Source organism: Daphnia magna, linkage group LG8 (genome assembly GCF_020631705.1).
Source record: "Daphnia magna isolate NIES linkage group LG8, ASM2063170v1.1, whole genome shotgun sequence".
NCBI lineage: Eukaryota > Metazoa > Arthropoda > Branchiopoda > Diplostraca > Daphniidae > Daphnia > Daphnia magna.
In genome coordinates, this window is record NC_059189.1 from 10,598,040 (window position 1) to 10,619,393 (window position 21,354).

The following is a 21,354-nucleotide window of genomic DNA, read 5'->3' on the forward strand; positions in this document are numbered from 1 at the left end:
CGCCCTGCCCTGGCTGACGAAATGGCACCCCGATTCAGCACCGATTGCCCTTTCCCGGGGTGGAACGGTTAACCAGATTATGGCTAATCGGGGTCGATCCCTAAGTCCTCCTTAGAAAAGGATGCTGTTTAGCAGTGTTTTTTTTTTATCTCAAGTGTTTTCTTAAACTAAAATCAAATTTTACCTAAATCCTTCTGTTTGGACGACAGAAGATAAAAAAAAACACATCGGTGACAGGTTAAAGAGAAGAATGCTTGACCGGTAAATAGTATTCTTACATTTCATAAATATCAATCATCTGCCTTGTTTAAATAAATTTATTTTTAGGAAACACGAGGAAAAGAAGCAAAATGTGAGACAAGAAAATGCCTGACATAGCAAATAGGACATTTTGCTTATGCAGATTTGGAACTTCCAGTTTTACATCTTGGTATTTTGAGGTAGTAGTAATTGTACTGCAACATTATTACATGTGTAACACTTCCAGCTACTCCCCTGTCTTCAAAATATGAATTGGCTACAAGTTTTTTTTTTTTTTTTTTAGGGGTGCTGAAGAATCCCTCTGGTGGCCAGATTTTATCTTCAGTTTATGGGCGTAGGTAGGCTCTTTAGCCCTAACCTTCGTTGTCGCTTGATGGAGTCTTAGCCAGAGATGTGCACAAGCAAATTTTGTTCAAGCAATTTTCGATTAATCAAGTAAATTTTTGCTCGAGTAAGTAAATAAATTTTTTTTCTTGCTTGAGTTTGTTTGAACAAAAATCAAACAATTTCAAACAATATTTTCATTGTTTGTTTGGTTTTGTTCAAACAATAAAAAAAAAAACTAAAAAGATTCCAAGTTTTCAAGGAAATGATGACTAGCGCAACATGTTTCTCAGTGACAGTAACCAGTCAATCAGGATTCACCGATTCAGTCAGTCAGTCAGCGTTTCAGTAGACTTTCAGTTTTCAGAATTCAGACTCTGCTGTTCGACAGTTCATGTCTACTGTGTATGTGAAAAGTTGGAAATCGCAAGGTAATTTTTTTTATTAGTTGTATATACTAGTGCAACTAGTACTAGACATTAAAGCTAAATATATAACTATAATGAAGGTTTTTTTAACATTTATGAACCTTTGTTCCACTGTCGCCTTTTGAACGTAGGAGTTTTACGTGCAAGTGTTGTGCCACAACTCATTAATACCATAGTAGTCCCATTCTGCCCCATAATATTCGTTCTCTGAGTATATGCAAGGTATGATAATTGTTTGCCAATTCGAGCTTGAATGTATGTACCTAATGTTTAATCTTTGGCTGCGTAGGCTATAAAAGTTGAACAACACTCGTTCCATTTGGAAGAAATTCTGACTGGAATAATATTATTCCTATCATTCCTATACTATCTACAGAAGCTAGTTAAACTCAAACAAGGTAATAAAAGATGGATTGGCAATTAGAACTTTTAAACATGCATTTCATTTTTCCTGCGAACAGAAAGCGAGCAAGACTCCAGTTGCCTTCTGAACAAATAACTCTGGGATCTGGATGGAATACTATTGTCTCCTAAGTAAAGCCCTTATATTCATCAGTTTAACTAAAGTAAGGTATTAGAAGGTTGTTGCATAATAAAAAAAAATTTATTTAAATTTGTTTGTTCACATAGCTATAGGTGTCATTATGGATGATGATGAGTTTCAGTGGCCTGATGAAGCTCCAGAGGTAATGATTGCTGCTGATGAAGTTGAGACTGGGGCCTCTAATGATGAGAATTTCGTCACTGACTCTAATGGCGAAAAGGCTGATTCCAACCATCAACAGCCACCACTAGCAGCAACGGCCAAGAACACGGCAATTAAACAAAAATCATGGGTATGGGACTTTTTTACGATCGAAATCGATCAAAAAGATAAGAAGGAGAAAGCTAGGTGCTTACTCTGCAAAACGAAATCAAAATTTTTAGTGATGTCAGCCACCACAAGTCTATCCTACCATCTCACCCACGCTCACAAAAAAACGTGTCCCGAAGATCCGTCCACTTCTTCCTCGCCAAATGTAGCACCAAACACCATGGCTAAATTCACGAGGACTCTGTCCAAAGAAAAGATTGCCTTAATAACAAGAGCAATTACTAATTTCATGGCTTGGGACTTGTATCCCATGAATTTAGCCATGGGTCGAGGATTCAGATCCCTGATGAAGCTTCTTGAGCCTCGCTACACCATTCCCCATCGTACAACGTTTATAAGGACGCACATTCCCGTCGCATATCAAGAAATGCGAGCCCAAGTCGCGGCTAAGTTGAAAAATGCCATCAGGGTCTGTCTTACAACGGATATGTGGACGGATGATTACAGACATTGCTCCTATATGGCAGTAACGGCCCATTTTGTTAGCGATGAGTGGATTTTTGAATCTTTTTGTCTGTCCACTAAACTGTTCACCGAAAAGCAAACGGCTGCCAACCTTGCTGAAGCTTTATCAAGCGTAGCTACAGAGTGGGACCTTAAGTTCAACAAATTTGTTGTTGTAACTGATGGGGGAGCCAATATTTAAAAAGCCGTCAATGATTTGGGTTGGATACAGATACCTTGGTTTGCTCATTTGCTTAATTTATGCATCGCGAAATACGGGTTCTTAAATGTTACGGTCCTAAATCATGTAATTAAAAAGTCAAGTTCCATCGTTCACTTTTTCCATTTCCATGGTCCTGCAATCATTGCAAAACAAAAAGAGCTCGCAAGATTCTATGATTCAATGGTAGAATCAGAAGACCATGACTATTCCGAGCCAATTTCAAGTGATGAAATATCGCAGAATTCATTGAAAAAGGAACAGGCTACACGTTGGAATTCAACTTTGACTAGCATTGAATCTGTCTTAGAAAACCGGGTAGTCATTAGAGAACTTCTGTCATCTGAACAATTTGATTCCCCTCACCTGATACTGACAAACGATGAAATGTCTTTGCTAAAGAAACTTGCTGAATTCTTAAAGCCTTTCCGTTGCCAAACAGATGCCTTGCAAGGTGATAGATATCCTACCATATCTTTGATTTCACCTGCGATCCAAGTTCTTTTAAGGCAGTGTGACGTAGAAGCACCCCAGGAATCTTCGTGTTTGCCCTCGGACTGGGAAATTTCCATGACGCAACTGAAAATTAATGTTAAAACAGCTATGCTGCAACGTTTCCCGTCTGATTTGGATGGCTCAGTACTCAACCCCATCTTTCGCCTTGCGACTACTTTGGACATCAGATTTAAGACCAACAAATCTAGTTTCAAAACCGTCGTGGACTTCGTGGATGCGATAAATTATTATGATCGAAAGTTGGGTCCTCTTCCTCCGTCGGAGCCGTCAGCTGCAAGTTCGACACCAACAGAAAACTCAATGCGGACAGCAAATACGACAGCGCCATCATCATCTAGCAAAAAAATCAAAATATCGGCTTTGTACGGCATCGTCTTGGATGCGGAACCTGCTACAAATGGAACCCGAGAAGAGCTTCTGAAGGCTGAAATGCAAAACTTCCTCGCCATTCCAAGATTATCTGCCGATGAAATGGACGAGCTAGATATCTTGTCTTGGTGGAAGGGGCGTCAATACGATTTTCCGCTTCTTGCAATATACGCCAGACAAATATTAGGGATAGTTGCTACCTCGGCATCGTCTGAAAGAGTCTTTAGTACCGGAGGAAATGTTGTCACTCAACAACGCCAGCGTTTGGATCCACAAAATGTGGACAAATTAATCTTTCTCAGTGCAAATTCTGCCGCCAAAAAACAGTAAACACCTGTGAATTCTAATCAAAAATCAATGTTAACTGTGATTACTGTTACTATTATTCTAAGTCTTTGACATCCAGTCAATAAGGAAATCAAATGTTTTCGAACCTGTAACGTTTAAAAAAGAAAGTCAAACCTTTTGTTTAATTGTTTCTTGAATCTCTGTTGTTATCCAAGAAAATGTAACCGTTTTTTTTAAAATTTGAGCGTTGTCTGCGTTGCCGAAATTTTTTTGAAGGGTTTTTGTTCAAACAATAAACTTTGCTCAAACAAACTGTATTGTTCAAACAATTTTATTTGTTTATGAACAATTTTGGACGAGAACATTGTTTGGCAAATTGTTCAAATAATTCTCAATTAATCGAGCAAACAAACAAAAATTGGCAATTGTTTTTGTTTGCTTGAGCAAGAAAATCTTTGCTCGCGCACATCTCTGGCCTTAGCGTCGTTGGTGAATTTGGAAATTTTGGGCTTTTGGCTATAGAGTCATGAGGTTTTTGTTTGATTGTTTCTTTGTGTTAGCCTCAGGTTTGTTATGAAGGTAAGTAGTGGAGAATATTCTTGCTAGTAGTTCAAATCATGTCAACTAATCTTGTTTCTTTTAGGTAACGAACAAGTAGCCTTTGGATCTCGTACTGTTGGTTGCTGTGGATTTCGAGGTTGAGACCCAGTAGGTTAGTTAAGTTGTGTTCAAGATTATTTGCTGTAAGGTAGCAACTTATTTCCATTCTTTCTAGCTCAAGAGTGGAGCATTTCAGCAGGACATGCATTGTGGTTTCATTCTCCTCTTCACAGTTTCTGCACGTTGGGTGGATATGGTTATTGAAACAGGCCAGGTTTGCTTTGAGCCTGTTCTTAGCCTGAAAAGTACCCTGGAGATGTATCTGGATTTGTGTGCGTGCCATTTAAGTGGGCCAGTTCTGTTCCTCCTCTGTAAGTTATCTTTCTCATTGTCTTTTTGCAGTTCAGTCATGTTTATTTTGTTTAGTATGCCCTGAAGATGGAGCTTTGTTCTGTGGCAGATAGTTGGTTATTGATGAGTCTGCCGATGTCTTGTCTTGAGCTTTCTTCTGATGCTAGCTTATCTGCCTTTTCGTTTCCTGCTATTCCAATATGGCTTGGCACCCAGTAGAGATTGACTTTGGTACCTGCACTTTTTAGTGTTTCAGCTGTGCTAAGGATAGTATTAATAATATCATGTTTTTCTCTTCCAGGGTTTTCAATGGTTTGGAGGACTGATCTGGAGTCTGTGATTATGGTGAGTTCGCTTATTTGTCCATCGTGGTGATAAGCTGCCTCCATTGCCTTGTGTAAAATATGAATTGGCTACAAGTTACTATGTTGAAGCTCAGGTTTACCACACTTTAATGTTTGCCTTAACAACATGCACTACCAAGGCATTGGAGTACCATGAGTACCATATGACTAAACTGACACAACTACTTGTGTTCATTCACCTATTTTACTGGAGCTTTGAAATACCACTCTACCCCATCATAGCTTGAGCCTATCAACTACACGACAACTTACGCTCTAACTTACTACACTGAAGCTCTTAAATACTATTCAGCCACATTCTAGTTTGTTTACAAGCTTCATTTTACTGTACCACTACGTATGCCACACACAGCTCTTAGGCTGAGGCTCCAAAATAAGACCCCGTAACTGCTGCCGAGTACTACCCTTCCGCCTTGTACTACACCGGAATAGTTCCAGCTCGGGAATATTACCCAACCAGAAGGTGGAATATCATAATACAACCCGAGGTACTACATAGAGGGCACAAGTTTCTACACTGAATGCATAAGGATATTGTTATATTCACAGCTTTATTTCCAAAATTTTCCATGGTTACATACCATAAGCCGTAATGACCCGCATTTCTATAGCTAAAATGGTTTTAGGTCTATCTTTTGTTATGCTTGGCGATTGAAATTTGGGCCAAGTTCTCAAAATTCATTGTTGTGAAAAGAAAAACTTGCTGATCACATCTCATTGATCAAGTATGTTCGAATGGTACAGTAAAGTATATTTGCATGTTATTATGTAATTTCTTTCAGTTTTTATTTGGTGTCAGAGAATGTTTTCATATCTTTAGGTGCTGTTCCTATCTGCAGTCCCCAGTCCTACAGTGTGCAAAAAAAGACTGGAAAAAATCTGCTCATTGTGCCGATCTGCACAATGCCGGCTTCATGTAAGCAATCTTGAAATGATCTATCAACAGTAATTTTGATTTATATTTGGCTTTCACATGCAAATCTGTGACAAATATTTATATCAGCTAAACTGTTATTGAACTTGGAACAAGGAACATAGGATGTCTTGATGCCTACTAAGTGTCATTGGAAAAATTGGAAAAAAATGCTTAAGGTAATTTAAAAAATCTGCAATCATGTTAATAAAGTGACTTTTTTTGGTATCCTTAAATTTGCAGGTAAAACTTAAAGTTGGGGGATGATACATTTGTTCCCTGCTACTAGTTTTGTAAAACAAATGGTAAAGTGGTAAAATGAAACAACACATGACCTATTACTTTAGATCAATTTTTTTCAAAAGTGAAGACTGATTCCAAATCTTCAGCTTCCCAGGCAGACACCCATTCACAAAGCCATAGGTGATAGCTGATAGATGATATAAACAATTTCTTAATTTAAAAATGTATATTTCAGTTTATTGATTGCAGAGTCAGTGAACAATGTGTGGAATCTGATATGCTAGCCCTTGAAACCCTAGCTGCCCTTCTGCTTCAACGAGACTACAAAGCAATTATAACTTCAGGAGGTAAAGATTGAAACCAAAAACGAATCACAGGCATTTTTTAGTTGGCTTGTTTGCTTAATGTTATTAAGACACATGTTATTAACACTTACACTTAACTTTTGGAAACATGGAAGTGTGTACATATGTTCAGGGTCAAGTTAAATGGTTGAGCCAAAAATGAAATTTTACATTACTTTTGAACAGGTCCCAACTCAGTTTACGCGGCGGATAGCCCCACTATACGACTCAGTAATCTTTACGTGCGGTCTTCCAATGCTGGGAAGTTGTTATGGCATGCTCAACTAGAAATTAGGTAACAACTTCTATTTTATAGCAAATTTTTATTATTCAAACTATTTCACAGCAGTATTTAACATGTCTAAATTAACAATTATGTCATAAAATAATTAGAACGTTTTTTTTTTCTTTTCATTTATTTGTTGTTTTGTTTAGTTTTGTAAAGGTGGAACGGTGGAGAGAAAAGATGTTCGCGAAGATAGGCAATTCGAGATCCAAGTAGAAACTGAGTGCCCATTGCTTAAAGTCTTAGACACTCGGCAAATGGTGTTGCGGTCCCTATGGTGACAGTGTTGACAAGGTTGCAGAAGCGTTGCGTTGCGTCGCTAAATCTTCGCGTCACATTATTTCTGCTATTGTTGATACTTAACTCCGTCTTTACGGAGTCCAGTTCCATGACTTGATTGAAAATGGTATGTTGGTTTCTTTTCCATTGATTGCAAAACATTGATCTTAATGGCTGGTCTAAAATAACAGGACGAAAAATGTTGCATAACTTCTTGTTGGACATCTGTGGATTGCAAGGAGGTTTCACATTGGAGAAACGCGAGCAACAGTGTATCGATTGCATTCGGTGTATGGTCGGACGTGATAAGATCGTGCTCATGCTGGTAAGAGCGGAGTTGATTCCGCCGTTTGTGCTGCCCTTCTCCATAAAGAACTTATACAGGGTGACCACACGTCGCGAGTGCAGACCATCCATATTGATAACGGTTTCCTGCGTAAAGATGAATCCGAGCAGATCATCAATAGTTTACAGGAACTGGTACTCGATCTTCGGGTTATTTGAGATACTTTTCTGGACCGTTCAGAATCTTATTATAATCGTCCAAAATGTGATTCGAGATTAACTGATACGTCGTCGTATCACATCTCAATTTCTACGGTTTATAATACTTGTTCTATGGCCGAGTTCTTTTAAAGAAAGTGGCTTCTTATTTCTTCTTTATACCAGCGATCAGATTTGATGTTTTGAATTTTTTTAGGTTGTTTAAGCAAGTTTGACTTTCTACGATGCTTCCACTAACGTGTATTGTCGTTGTGTCGGACTGTTAATCCGGAAGCAAAACGTTAATTGGCGATACGTTTGTTAAAGGGGCAGATCGAACGGTTAACGATTGAAATCTCACTCTGGATAATCTACTTCTCGGACAAGGTATCAACCTTCTCTTATTTTTTGCATGTATTATATTGCCTAATATTCAATGTCATCCAGGAATTTCCAGGGTCTTGTTTACCTGACGGTGAAACCACCCGCGACAACGAAGTGGGAAGGATTTGATTTACGAACGTTGCTTAGGCAAAAAAATTCCGCATTCTTTAAGGGACATGGATACATATTTATTTGATTGACCAGATTAAGATAGGGAATATTATGAACAGTGGAATCAGTATAGGTTTTTTATATTGAAAAATCAATCAGCTTTGTCGTTTCGTGAAAATCTCTTAAACTCGCTTTTTAAGAGGAGTTCACGTGATGACTTGTTGACTATTCCCTAAATATACACAAACACTTGATGGAAATAATGGGTGCATTTGTTTTTCGTCGAACTAGGTAGGTTGTTGTTTCTCTCCCTTGTAGAACTATCTTTTTTCGCCCAATTGTTAATATAATTCTTTTGGGAACGTTTGAATGTCACCCAAAAACAAGTGGAAGGCTATTCGAGGCGTCATGCCATTTCCTGAAATTGAACATTCAGAAAATGTCGTGTATGTTCGCAAATTGTTAAGATCGATTCAGAATGGTATATACCCTACCCACTTTTTCAATTTTGGCTAAATTCTAGATTTAGGTAAAAATACATGATTTCCACTCAAAATTGAACGAGAATTCCGAAAATCAGGCTAATTTTAGCCTAGCACTTCTAGTTTTTTAAATTTAGGTAGAAAACGGAAGATAAAAGTTGTTGCGCCAATTGCACTTTTGTTACGTAAATTTCGTTAATTACTCAGCCCACCGGAAAACTTATACTACTATCAAAATCAGCGTTCAATTTTGTGTATACAGTGTAATTTTTATTGAATTCCAAGAGATGTCCGTTTTTGCAGATTTTGACAAAAAGTGGGAAGGCTATACCCTTCCCACTTTTCATTTCAATTTTTAAATTCTAGATTTAGGTAAAAATACATGATTTCCACTCAAAATTGAACGAGAATTCCGAAAATCAGGTTTATTTTTGCTTAGCACTTCTAGTTTTTTAAATTTAGGTAGAAAACGGAAGATAAAAGCGAATTGCACTTTTGTTACGTAAATTTCGTTAATTACTCAGCCCACGGGAAAACTTATACTACTATCAAAATCAGCGTTCAATTTTGTGTATACAGTGTAATTTTTATTGAATTCCAAGAGATGTCCGTTTTTGCAGATTTTGACAAAAGTGGGAAGGCTACCCATAATTTGTAATTTTACCCTTCCCACTTTTTCAATTTTGGCTAAATTCTAGATTTAGGTAAAAATACATGATTTCCACTCAAAATTGAACGAGAATTCCGAAAATCAGGTTTATTTTTGCCTAGCACTTCTAGTTTTTAAATTTAGGTAGAAAACGGAAGATAAAAGTTGTTGCGCCAATTGAACTTTGGTTACGTAAATTTCGTTAATTACTCAGCCCACGGGAAAACTTATACTACTATCAAAATCAGCGTTCAATTTTGTGTATACAGTGTAATTTTTATTGAACTCCAAGAGATGTCCGTTTTTGCAGATTTTGACAAAAGTGGGAAGGCAATATACCCTTCCCACTTTTTCAATTTTGGCTAAATTCTAGATTTAGGTAAAAATACATGATTTCCACTCAAAATTGAACGAGAATTCCGAAAATCAGGTTTATTTTTGCCTAGCACTTCTAGTTTTTAAATTTAGGTAGAAAACGGAAGATAAAAGTTGTTGCGCCAATTGAACTTTGGTTACGTAAATTTCGTTAATTACTCAGCCCACGGGAAAACTTATACTACTATCAAAATCAGCGTTCAATTTTGTGTATACAGTGTAATTTTTATTGAATTCCAAGAGATGTCCGTTTTTGCAGATTTTGACAAAAGTGGGAAGGCTATACCCTTCCCACTTTTTCAATTTTGGCTAAATTCTAGATTTAGGTAAAAATACATGATTTCCACTCAAAATTGAACGAGAATTCCGAAAATCAGGTTTATTTTTGCCTAGCACTTCTAGTTTTTTAAATTTAGGTAGAAAACGGAAGATAAAAGCGAATTGCACTTTTGTTACGTAAATTTCGTTAATTACTTAGCCCACGGGAAAACTTATACTACTATCAAAATCAGCGTTCAATTTTGTGTATACAGTGTAATTTTTATTGAATTCCAAGAGATGTCCGTTTTTGCAGATTTTGACAAAAGTGGGAAGGCTATACCCTTCCCACTTTTTCAATTTTAGTAAATTCTAGATTTAGGTAAAAATACATGATTTCCACTCAAAATTGAACGAGAATTCCGAAAATCAGGTTTATTTTTGCCTAGCACTTCTAGTTTTTTAAATTTAGGTAGAAAACGGAAGATAAAAGTTGTTGCGCCAATTGCACTTTTGTTACGTAAATTTCGTTAATTACTCAGCCCACGGGAAAACTTATACTACTATCAAAATCAGCGTTCAATTTTGTGTATACAGTGTAATTTTTATTGAATTCCAAGAGATGTCCGTTTTTGCAGATTTTGACAAAAGTGGGAAGGCTATACCCTTCCCACTTTTTCAATTTTGGCTAAATTCTAGATTTAGGTAAAAATACATGATTTCCACTCAAAATTGAACGAGAATTCCGAAAATCAGGTTTATTTTTGCCTAGCACTTCTAGTTTTTAAATTTAGGTAGAAAACGGAAGATAAAAGTTGTTGCGCCAATTGAACTTTGGTTACGTAAATTTCGTTAATTACTCAGCCCACGGGAAAATCTATACTACAACCAAAATCAGCGTTCAATTTTGTGTATACAGTGTAATTTTTATTGAATTCCAAGAGATGTCCGTTTTTGCAGATTTTGACAAAAGTGGGAAGGCTATACCCTTCCCACTTTTTCAATTTTGGCTAAATTCTAGATTTAGGTAAAAATACATGATTTCCACTCAAAATTGAACGAGAATTCCGAAAATTAGGTTTATTTTTGCCTAGCACTTCTAGTTTTTTTAATTTAGGTAGAAAACGGAAGATAAAAGCGAATTGCACTTTTGTTACGTAAATTTCGTTAATTACTCAGCCCACGGGAAAACTTATACTACTATCAAAATCAGCGTTCAATTTTGTGTATACAGTGTAATTTTTATTGAATTCCAAGAGATGTCCGTTTTTGCAGATTTTGACAAAAGTGGGAAGGCTATACCCTTCCCACTTTTTCATTTTGGCTAAATTCTAGATTTAGGTAAAAATACATGATTTTCACTCAAAATTGAACGAGAATTCCGAAAATCAGGTTTATTTTTGCCTAGCACTTCTAGTTTTTTAAATTTAGGTAGAAAACGGAAGATAAAAGCGAATTGCACTTTTGTTACGTAAATTTCGTTAATTACTCAGCCCACGGGAAAACTTATACTACTATCAAAATCAGCGTTCAATTTTGTGTATACAGTGTAATTTTTATTGAATTCCAAGAGATGTCCGTTTTTGCAGATTTTGACAAAAGTGGGGAAGGCTATACCCTTCCCACTTTTTCATTTTGGCTAAATTCTAGATTTAGGTAAAAATACATGATTTCCACTCAAAATTGAACGAGAATTCCGAAAATCAGGTTTATTTTTGCCTAGCACTTCTAGTTTTTAAATTTAGGTAGAAAACGGAAGATAAAAGTTGTTGCGCCAATTGCACTTTGGTTACGTAAATTTCGTTAATTACTCAGCCCACGGGAAAACTTATACTACTATCAAAATCAGCGTTCAATTTTGTGTATACAGTGTAATTTTTATTGAATTCCAAGAGATGTCCGTTTTTGCAGATTTTGACAAAAGTGGGAAGGCTATACCCTTCCCACTTTTTCAATTTTGGCTAAATTCTAGATTTAGGTAAAAATACATGATTTCCACTCAAAATTGAACGAGAATTCCGAAAATCAGGTTTATTTTTGCCTAGCACTTCTAGTTTTTAAATTTAGGTAGAAAACGGAAGATAAAAGTTGTTGCGCCAATTGAACTTTGGTTACGTAAATTTCGTTAATTACTCAGCCCACGGGAAAACTTATACTACTATCAAAATCAGCGTTCAATTTTGTGTATACAGTGTAATTTTTATTGAATTCCAAGAGATGTCCGTTTTTGCAGATTTTGACAAAAGTGGGAAGGCTATACCCTTCCCACTTTTTCAATTTTGGCTAAATTCTAGATTTAGGTAAAAATACATGATTTCCACTCAAAATTGAACGAGAATTCCGAAAATCAGGTTTTTTTTTGCTTAGCACTTCTAGTTTTTTAATTTTAGGTAGAAAACGGAAGATAAAAGCGAATTGCACTTTTGTTACGTAAATTTCGTTAATTACTCAGCCCACGGGAAAACTTATACTACTATCAAAATCAGCGTTCAATTTTGTGTATACAGTGTAATTTTTATTGAATTCCAAGAGATGTCCGTTTTTGCAGATTTTGACAAAAGTGGGAAGGCTATACCCTTCCCACTTTTTCAATTTTGGCTAAATTCTAGATTTAGGTAAAAATACATGATTTTCACTCAAAATTGAACGAGAATTCCGAAAATCAGGTTTATTTTTGCCTAGCACTTCTAGTTTTTTAAATTTAGGTAGAAAACGGAAGATAAAAGCGAATTGCACTTTTGTTACGTAAATTTCGTTAATTACTCAGCCCACGGGAAAACTTATACTACTATCAAAATCAGCGTTCAATTTTGTGTATACAGTGTAATTTTTATTGAATTCCAAGAGATGTCCGTTTTTGCAGATTTTGACAAAAGTGGGAAGGCTATACCCTTCCCACTTTTTCAATATTGGCTAAATTCTAGATTTAGGTAAAAATACATGATTTCCACTCAAAATTGAACGAGAATTCCGAAAATCAGGTTTATTTTTGCCTAGCACTTCTAGTTTTTAAATTTAGGTAGAAAACGGAAGATAAAAGTTGTTGCGCCAATTGAACTTTGGTTACGTAAATTTCGTTAATTACTCAGCCCACGGGAAAACTTATACTACTATCAAAATCAGCGTTCAATTTTGTGTATACAGTGTAATTTTTATTGAATTCCAAGAGATGTCCGTTTTTGCAGATTTTGACAAAAGTGGGAAGGCTATACCCTTCCCACTTTTTCAATTTTGGCTAAATTCTAGATTTAGGTAAAAATACATGATTTCCACTCAAAATTGAACGAGAATTCCGAAAATCAGGTTTATTTTTGCCTAGCACTTCTAGTTTTTAAATTTAGGTAGAAAACGGAAGATAAAAGTTGTTGCGCCAATTGAACTTTGGTTACGTAAATTTCGTTAATTACTCAGCCCACGGGAAAACTTATACTACTATCAAAATCAGCGTTCAATTTTGTGTATACAGTGTAATTTTTATTGAATTCCAAGAGATGTCCGTTTTTGCAGATTTTGACAAAAGTGGGAAGGCTATACCCTTCCCACTTTTTCAATTTTGGCTAAATTCTAGATTTAGGTAAAAATACATGATTTCCACTCAAAATTGAACGAGAATTCCGAAAATCAGGTTTATTTTTGCCTAGCACTTCTAGTTTTTAAATTTAGGTAGAAAACGGAAGATAAAAGTTGTTGCGCCAATTGAACTTTGGTTACGTAAATTTCGTTAATTACTCAGCCCACGGGAAAACTTATACTACTATCAAAATCAGCGTTCAATTTTGTGTATACAGTGTAATTTTTATTGAATTCCAAGAGATGTCCGTTTTTGCAGATTTTGACAAAAGTGGGAAGGCTATACCCTTCCCACTTTTTCAATTTTGGCTAAATTCTAGATTTAGGTAAAAATACATGATTTCCACTCAAAATTGAACGAGAATTCCGAAAATCAGGTTTTTTTTTTGCTTAGCACTTCTAGTTTTTTAATTTTAGGTAGAAAACGGAAGATAAAAGCGAATTGCACTTTTGTTACGTAAATTTCGTTAATTACTCAGCCCACGGGAAAACTTATACTACTATCAAAATCAGCGTTCAATTTTGTGTATACAGTGTAATTTTTATTGAATTCCAAGAGATGTCCGTTTTTGCAGATTTTGACAAAAGTGGGAAGGCTATACCCTTCCCACTTTTTCAATTTTGGCTAAATTCTAGATTTAGGTAAAAATACATGATTTTCACTCAAAATTGAACGAGAATTCCGAAAATCAGGTTTATTTTTGCCTAGCACTTCTAGTTTTTTAAATTTAGGTAGAAAACGGAAGATAAAAGCGAATTGCACTTTTGTTACGTAAATTTCGTTAATTACTCAGCCCACGGGAAAACTTATACTACTATCAAAATCAGCGTTCAATTTTGTGTATACAGTGTAATTTTTATTGAATTCCAAGAGATGTCCGTTTTTGCAGATTTTGACAAAAGTGGGAAGGCTATACCCTTCCCACTTTTTCAATTTTGGCTAAATTCTAGATTTAGGTAAAAATACATGATTTCCACTCAAAATTGAACGAGAATTCCGAAAATCAGGTTTATTTTTGCCTAGCACTTCTAGTTTTTAAATTTAGGTAGAAAACGGAAGATAAAAGTTGTTGCGCCAATTGAACTTTGGTTACGTAAATTTCGTTAATTACTCAGCCCACGGGAAAACTTATACTACTATCAAAATCAGCGTTCAATTTTGTGTATACAGTGTAATTTTTATTGAATTCCAAGAGATGTCCGTTTTTGCAGATTTTGACAAAAGTGGGAAGGCTATACCCTTCCCACTTTTTCAATTTTGGCTAAATTCTAGATTTAGGTAAAAATACATGATTTCCACTCAAAATTGAACGAGAATTCCGAAAATCAGGTTTATTTTTGCCTAGCACTTCTAGTTTTTTAAATTTAGGTAGAAAACGGAAGATAAAAGTTGTTGCCCAATTGCACTTTGTTTACTTACGTAATTTCGTTAATTACTCAGCCCACCGGGAAAACTTATACTACTATCAAAATCAGCGTTCAATTTTGTGTATACAGTGTAATTTTTATTGAATTCCAAGAGATGTCCGTTTTTGCAGATTTTGACAAAAGTGGGAAGGCTATACCCTTCCCTTTTTCAATTTTGGCTAAATTCTAGATTTAGGTAAAAATACATGATTTTCCACTCAAAATTGAACGAGAATTCCGAAAATCAGGTTTATTTTTGCCTAGCACTTCTAGTTTTTTAAATTTAGGTAGAAAACGGAAGATAAAAGTTGTTGCGCCAATTGCACTTTTGTTACGTAAATTTCGTTAATTACTCAGCCCCCACGGGAAAACTTATACTACTATCAAAATCAGCGTTCAATTTTGTGTATACAGTGTAATTTTTATTGAATTCCAAGAGATGTCCGTTTTTGCAGATTTTGACAAAAGTGGGAAGGCTATACCCTTCCCACTTTTTCAATTTTTTGCTAAATTCTAGATTTAGGTAAAAATACATGATTTCCACTCAAAATTGAACGAGAATTCCGAAAATCAGGTTTATTTTTGCCTAGCACTTCTAGTTTTTTAAATTTAGGTAGAAAACGGAAGATAAAAGCGAATTGCACTTTTGTTACGTAAATTTCGTTAATTACTCAGCCCACGGGAAAACTTATACTACTATCAAAATCAGCGTTCAATTTTGTGTATACAGTGTAATTTTTATTGAATTCCAAGAGATGTCCGTTTTTGCAGATTTTGACAAAAGTGGGAAGGCTATACCCTTCCCACTTTTTCAATTTTGGCTAAATTCTAGATTTAGGTAAAAATACATGATTTCCACTCAAAATTGAACGAGAATTCCGAAAATCAGGTTTATTTTTGCCTAGCACTTCTAGTTTTTAAATTTAGGTAGAAAACGGAAGATAAAAGTTGTTGCGCCAATTGAACTTTGGTTACGTAAATTTCGTTAATTACTCAGCCCACGGGAAAACTTATACTACTATCAAAATCAGCGTTCAATTTTGTGTATACAGTGTAATTTTTATTGAATTCCAAGAGATGTCCGTTTTTGCAGATTTTGACAAAAGTGGGAAGGCTATACCCTTCCCACTTTTTCAATTTTGGCTAAATTCTAGATTTAGGTAAAAATACATGATTTCCACTCAAAATTGAACGAGAATTCCGAAAATCAGGTTTATTTTTGCCTAGCACTTCTAGTTTTTTAAATTTAGGTAGAAAACGGAAGATAAAAGCGAATTGCACTTTTGTTACGTAAATTTCGTTAATTACTCAGCCCACGGGAAAACTTATACTACTATCAAAATCAGCGTTCAATTTTGTGTATACAGTGTAATTTTTATTGAATTCCAAGAGATGTCCGTTTTTGCAGATTTTGACAAAAGTGGGAAGGCTATACCCTTCCCACTTTTTCAATTTTGGCTAAATTCTAGATTTAGGTAAAAATACATGAATTTCCACTCAAAATTGAACGAGAATTCCGAAAATCAGGTTTATTTTTGCCTAGCACTTCTAGTTTTTTAAATTTAGGTAGAAAACGGAAGATAAAAGCGAATTGCACTTTTGTTACGTAAATTTCGTTAATTACTCAGCCCACGGGAAAACTTATACTACTATCAAAATCAGCGTTCAATTTTGTGTATACAGTGTAAATTTTTATTGAATTCCAAGAGATGTCCGTTTTTGCAGATTTTGACAAAAGTGGGAAGGCTATACCCTTCCCACTTTTTCAATTTTGGCTAAATTCTAGATTTAGGTAAAAATACATGATTTCCACTCAAAATTGAACGAGAATTCCGAAAATCAGGTTTATTTTTGCCTAGCACTTCTAGTTTTTTTAATTTAGGTAGAAAACGGAAGATAAAAGCGAATTGCACTTTTGTTACGTAAATTTCGTTAATTACTCAGCCCACGGGAAAACTTATACTACTATCAAAATCAGCGTTCAATTTTGTGTATACAGTGTAATTTTTATTGAATTCCAAGAGATGTCCGTTTTTGCAGATTTTGACAAAAGTGGGAAGGCTATACCCTTCCCACTTTTTCAATTTTGGCTAAATTCTAGATTTAGGTAAAAATACATAATTTCCACTCAAAATTGAACGAGAATTCCGAAAATCAGGTTTATTTTTGCCTAGCACTTCTAGTTTTTTAAATTTAGGTAGAAAACGGAAGATAAAAGCGAATTGCACTTTTGTTACGTAAATTTCGTTAATTACTCAGCCCACGGGAAAACTTATACTACTATCAAAATCAGCGTTCAATTTTGTGTATACAGTGTAATTTTTATTGAATTCCAAGAGATGTCCGTTTTTGCAGATTTTGACAAAAGTGGGAAGGCTATACCCTTCCCACTTTTTCAATTTTGGCTAAATTCTAGATTTAGGTAAAAATACATGATTTCCACTCAAAATTGAACGAGAATTCCGAAAATCAGGTTTATTTTTGCTCTAGCACTTCTAGTTTTTTAAATTTAGGTAGAAAACGGAAGATAAAAAAGCGAATTGCACTTTTGTTACGTAAATTTCGTTAATTACTCAGCCCACGGGAAAACTTATACTACTATCAAAATCAGCGTTCAATTTTGTGTATACAGTGTAATTTTTATTGAATTCCAAGAGATGTCCGTTTTTGCAGATTTTGACAAAAGTGGGAAGGCTATACCCTTCCCACTTTTTCATTTTTGGCTAAATTCTAGATTTAGGTAAAAATACATGATTTCCACTCAAAATTGAACGAGAATTCCGAAAATCAGGTTTATTTTTGCCTAGCACTTCTAGTTTTTTAAATTTAGGTAGAAAACGGAAGATAAAAAGTTTTGCGAATTGCACTTTTGTTACGTAAATTTCGTTAATTACTCAGCCCACGGGAAAACTTATACTACTATCAAAATCAGCGTTCAATTTTGTGTATACAGTGTAATTTTTATTGAATTCCAAGAGATGTCCGTTTTTGCAGATTTTGACAAAGAAGTGGGGAGGCTATACCCTTCCCACTTTTTCATTTTTGGCTAAATTCTAGATTTAGGTAAAAAACATACATGATTTCCACTCAAAATTGAACGAGAATTCCGAAAATCAGGTTTATTTTTGCTTAGCACTTCTAGTTTTTTAAATTTAGGTAGAAAACGGAAGATAAAAGATATTGCACTTTTGTTACGTAAATTTCGTTAATTACTCAGCCCACGGGAAAACTTATACTACTATCAAAATCAGCGTTCAATTTTGTGTATACAGTGTAATTTTTATTGAATTCCAAGAGATGTCCGTTTTTGCAGATTTTGACAAAAGTGGGAAGGCTATACCCTTCCCACTTTTTCAATTTTGGCTAAATTCTAGATTTAGGTAAAAATACATGATTTCCACTCAAAATTGAACGAGAATTCCGAAAATCAGGTTTATTTTTGCCTAGCACTTCTAGTTTTTAAATTTAGGTAGAAAACGGAAGATAAAATTTTGCGCAATTGCACTTTTGTTACGTAAATTTCGTTAATTACTCAGCCCACGGGAAAACTTATACTACTATCAAAATCAGCGTTCAATTTTGTGTATACAGTGTAATTTTTATTGAATTCCAAGAGATGTCCGTTTTTGCAGATTTTGACAAAAGTGGGAAGGCTATACCCTTCCCACTTTTTCAATTTTGGCTAAATTCTAGATTTAGGTAAAAATACATGATTTCCACTCAAAATTGAACGAGAATTCCGAAAATCAGGTTTATTTTTGCCTAGCACTTCTAGTTTTTAAATTTAGGTAGAAAACGGAAGATAAAAGTTGTTGCGCCAATTGAACTTTTGGTTACGTAAATTTCGTTAATTACTCAGCCCACGGGAAAACTTATACTACTATCAAAATCAGCGTTCAATTTTGTGTATACAGTGTAATTTTTATTGAATTCCAAGAGATGTCCGTTTTTGCAGATTTTGACAAAAGTGGGAAGGCTATACCCTTCCCACTTTTTCAATTTTGGCTAAATTCTAGATTTAGGTAAAAATACATGATTTCCACTCAAAATTGAACGAGAATTCCGAAAATCAGGTTTATTTTTGCCTAGCACTTCTAGTTTTTTAAATTTAGGTAGAAAACGGAAGATAAAAGTTGTTGCGCCAATTGCACTTTTGTTACGTAAATTTCGTTAATTACTCAGCCCACGGGAAAACTTATACTACTATCAAAATCAGCGTTCAATTTTGTGTATACAGTGTAATTTTTATTGAATTCCAAGAGATGTCCGTTTTTGCAGATTTTGACAAAAGTGGGAAGGCTATACCCTTCCCACTTTTTCAATTTTGGCTAAATTCTAGATTTAGGTAAAAATACATGATTTCCACTCAAAATTGAACGAGAATTCCGAAAATCAGGTTTATTTTGGCCTAGCACTTCTAGTTTTTAAATTTAGGTAGAAAACGGAAGATAAAAAGTTGTTGCGCCAATTGAACTTTGGTTACGTAAATTTCGTTAATTACTCAGCCCACGGGAAAACTTATACTACTATCAAAATCAGCGTTCAATTTTGTGTATACAGTGTAATTTTTATTGAATTCCAAGAGATGTCCCTTTTTGCAGATTTTGATAAAAAGTGGGAAGGCTATACCCTTCCCACTTTTTCAATTTTGGCTAAATTCTAGATTTAGGTAAAAATACATGATTTCCACTCAAAATTGAACGAGAATTCCGAAAATCAGGTTTATTTTTGCCTAGCACTTCTAGTTTTTAAATTTAGGTAGAAAACGGAAGATAAAAGTTGTTGCGCCAATTGCACTTTTGTTACGTAAATTTCGTTAATTACTCAGCCCACGGGAAAACTTATACTACTATCAAAATCAGCGTTCAATTTTGTGTATACAGTGTAATTTTTATTGAATTCCAAGAGATGTCCGTTTTTGCAGATTTTGACAAAAGTGGGAAGGCTATACCCTTCCCACTTTTTCAATTTTGGCTAAATTCTAGATTTAGGTAAAAATACATGATTTCCACTCAAAATTGAACGAGAATTCCGAAAATCAGGTTTATTTTTGCTTAGCACTTCTAGTTTTTTAAATTTAGGTAGAAAACGGAAGATAAAAGCGAATTGCACTTTTGTTACGTAAATTTCGTTAATTACTCAGCCCACGGGAAAACTTATACTACTATCAAAATCAGCGTTCAATTTTGTGTATACAGTGTAATTTTTATTGAATTCCAAGAGATGTCCGTTTTTGCAGATTTTGACAAAAGTGGGAAGGCTATACCCTTCCCACTTTTTCAATTTTGGCTAAATTCTAGATTTAGGTAAAAATACATGATTTCCACTCAAAATTGAACGAGAATTCCGAAAATCAGGTTTATTTTTGCCTAGCACTTCTAGTTTTTTTAAATTTAGGTAGAAAACGGAAGATAAAAAGCGAATTGCACTTTTGTTACGTAAATTTCGTTAATTACTCAGCCCACGGGAAAACTTATACTACTATCAAAATCAGCGTTCAATTTTGTGTATACAGTGTAATTTTTATTGAATTCCAGGAGAGATGTCCGTTTTTGCAGATTTTGACAAAAGTGGGAAGGCGTATACCCTTCCCACTTTTTCAATTTTGGCTAAATTCTAGATTTAGGTAAAAATACATGATTTCCACTCAAAATTGAACGAGAATTCCGAAAATCAGGTTTATTTTTTGCTTAGCACTTCTAGTTTTTTAATTTAGGTAGAAAACGGAAGATAAAAGCGAATTGCACTTTTGTTACGTAAATTTCGTTAATTACTCAGCCCACGGGAAAACTTATACTACTATCAAAATCAGCGTTCAATTTTGTGTATACAGTGTAATTTTTATTGAATTCCAAGAGATGTCCGTTTTTGCAGATTTTGACAAAAGTGGGAAGGCTATACCCTTCCCACTTTTTCAATTTTGGCTAAATTCTAGATTTAGGTAAAAATACATGATTTCCACTCAAAATTGAACGAGAATTCCGAAAATCAGGTTTATTTTTGCCTAGCACTTCTAGTTTTTAAATTTAGGTAGAAAACGGAAGATAAAAGTTGTTGCGCCAATTGAACTTTGGTTACGTAAATTTCGTTAATTACTCAGCCCACGGGAAAACTTATACTACTATCAAAATCAGCGTTCAATTTTGTGTATACAGTGTAATTTTTATTGAATTCCAAGAGATGTCCGTTTTTGCAGATTTTGACAAAAGTGGGAAGGCTATACCCTTCCCACTTTTTCAATTTTGGCTAAATTCTAGATTTAGGTAAAAATACATGATTTCCACTCAAAATTGAACGAGAATTCCGAAAATCAGGTTTATTTTTGCTTAGCACTTCTAGTTTTTTAAATTTAGGTAGAAAACGGAAGATAAAAGCGAATTGCACTTTTGTTACGTAAATTTCGTTAATTACTCAGCCCACGGGAAAACTTATACTACTATCAAAATCAGCGTTCAATTTTGTGTATACAGTGTAATTTTTATTGAATTCCAAGAGATGTCCGTTTTTGCAGATTTTGACAAAAGTGGGAA

General features: G+C 34.8%; 2 protein-coding genes and 1 pseudogene across 6 annotated transcripts; 2 read left to right on the forward strand and 1 right to left on the reverse strand.

The window, feature by feature from the left end:
• The first annotated feature begins 671 nt into the window (after positions 1 to 671).
• Positions 672 to 5,342, forward strand: LOC116922631 (E3 SUMO-protein ligase ZBED1-like). Of its 5 annotated transcripts, none has more exons than XM_045178557.1 (10): positions 672 to 1,016; positions 1,145 to 1,235; positions 1,303 to 1,411; positions 1,475 to 1,579; positions 1,644 to 4,303; positions 4,368 to 4,436; positions 4,500 to 4,695; positions 4,751 to 4,906; positions 4,977 to 5,020; positions 5,110 to 5,342. In XM_045178557.1, exon 5 carries the CDS (start codon positions 2,735 to 2,737, stop codon positions 3,764 to 3,766), a length of 1,032 nt encoding a protein of 343 aa, XP_045034492.1. In that variant the 5' UTR covers positions 672 to 1,016; positions 1,145 to 1,235; positions 1,303 to 1,411; positions 1,475 to 1,579; positions 1,644 to 2,734; the 3' UTR covers positions 3,767 to 4,303; positions 4,368 to 4,436; positions 4,500 to 4,695; positions 4,751 to 4,906; positions 4,977 to 5,020; positions 5,110 to 5,342. The 5 variants fall into 5 exon arrangements, with proteins under 5 accessions (XP_045034492.1, XP_045034491.1, XP_045034494.1 ...); XM_045178556.1 differs by having other exon boundaries at positions 4,785 to 4,906; positions 5,115 to 5,342; XM_045178559.1 differs by lacking the exon at positions 4,751 to 4,906 and having other exon boundaries at positions 1,475 to 1,584; positions 5,115 to 5,342.
• LOC123475583 (E3 SUMO-protein ligase ZBED1-like) lies at positions 1,658 to 2,533 on the forward strand. Its single transcript, XM_045178458.1, has one exon. The coding sequence runs from the start codon at positions 1,658 to 1,660 to the stop codon at positions 2,531 to 2,533; it is 876 nt and encodes a 291-aa protein (XP_045034393.1).
• LOC123475614 lies at positions 4,141 to 5,109 on the reverse strand (annotated as a pseudogene).
• Positions 5,343 to 21,354: the final 16,012 nt, after the last annotated feature.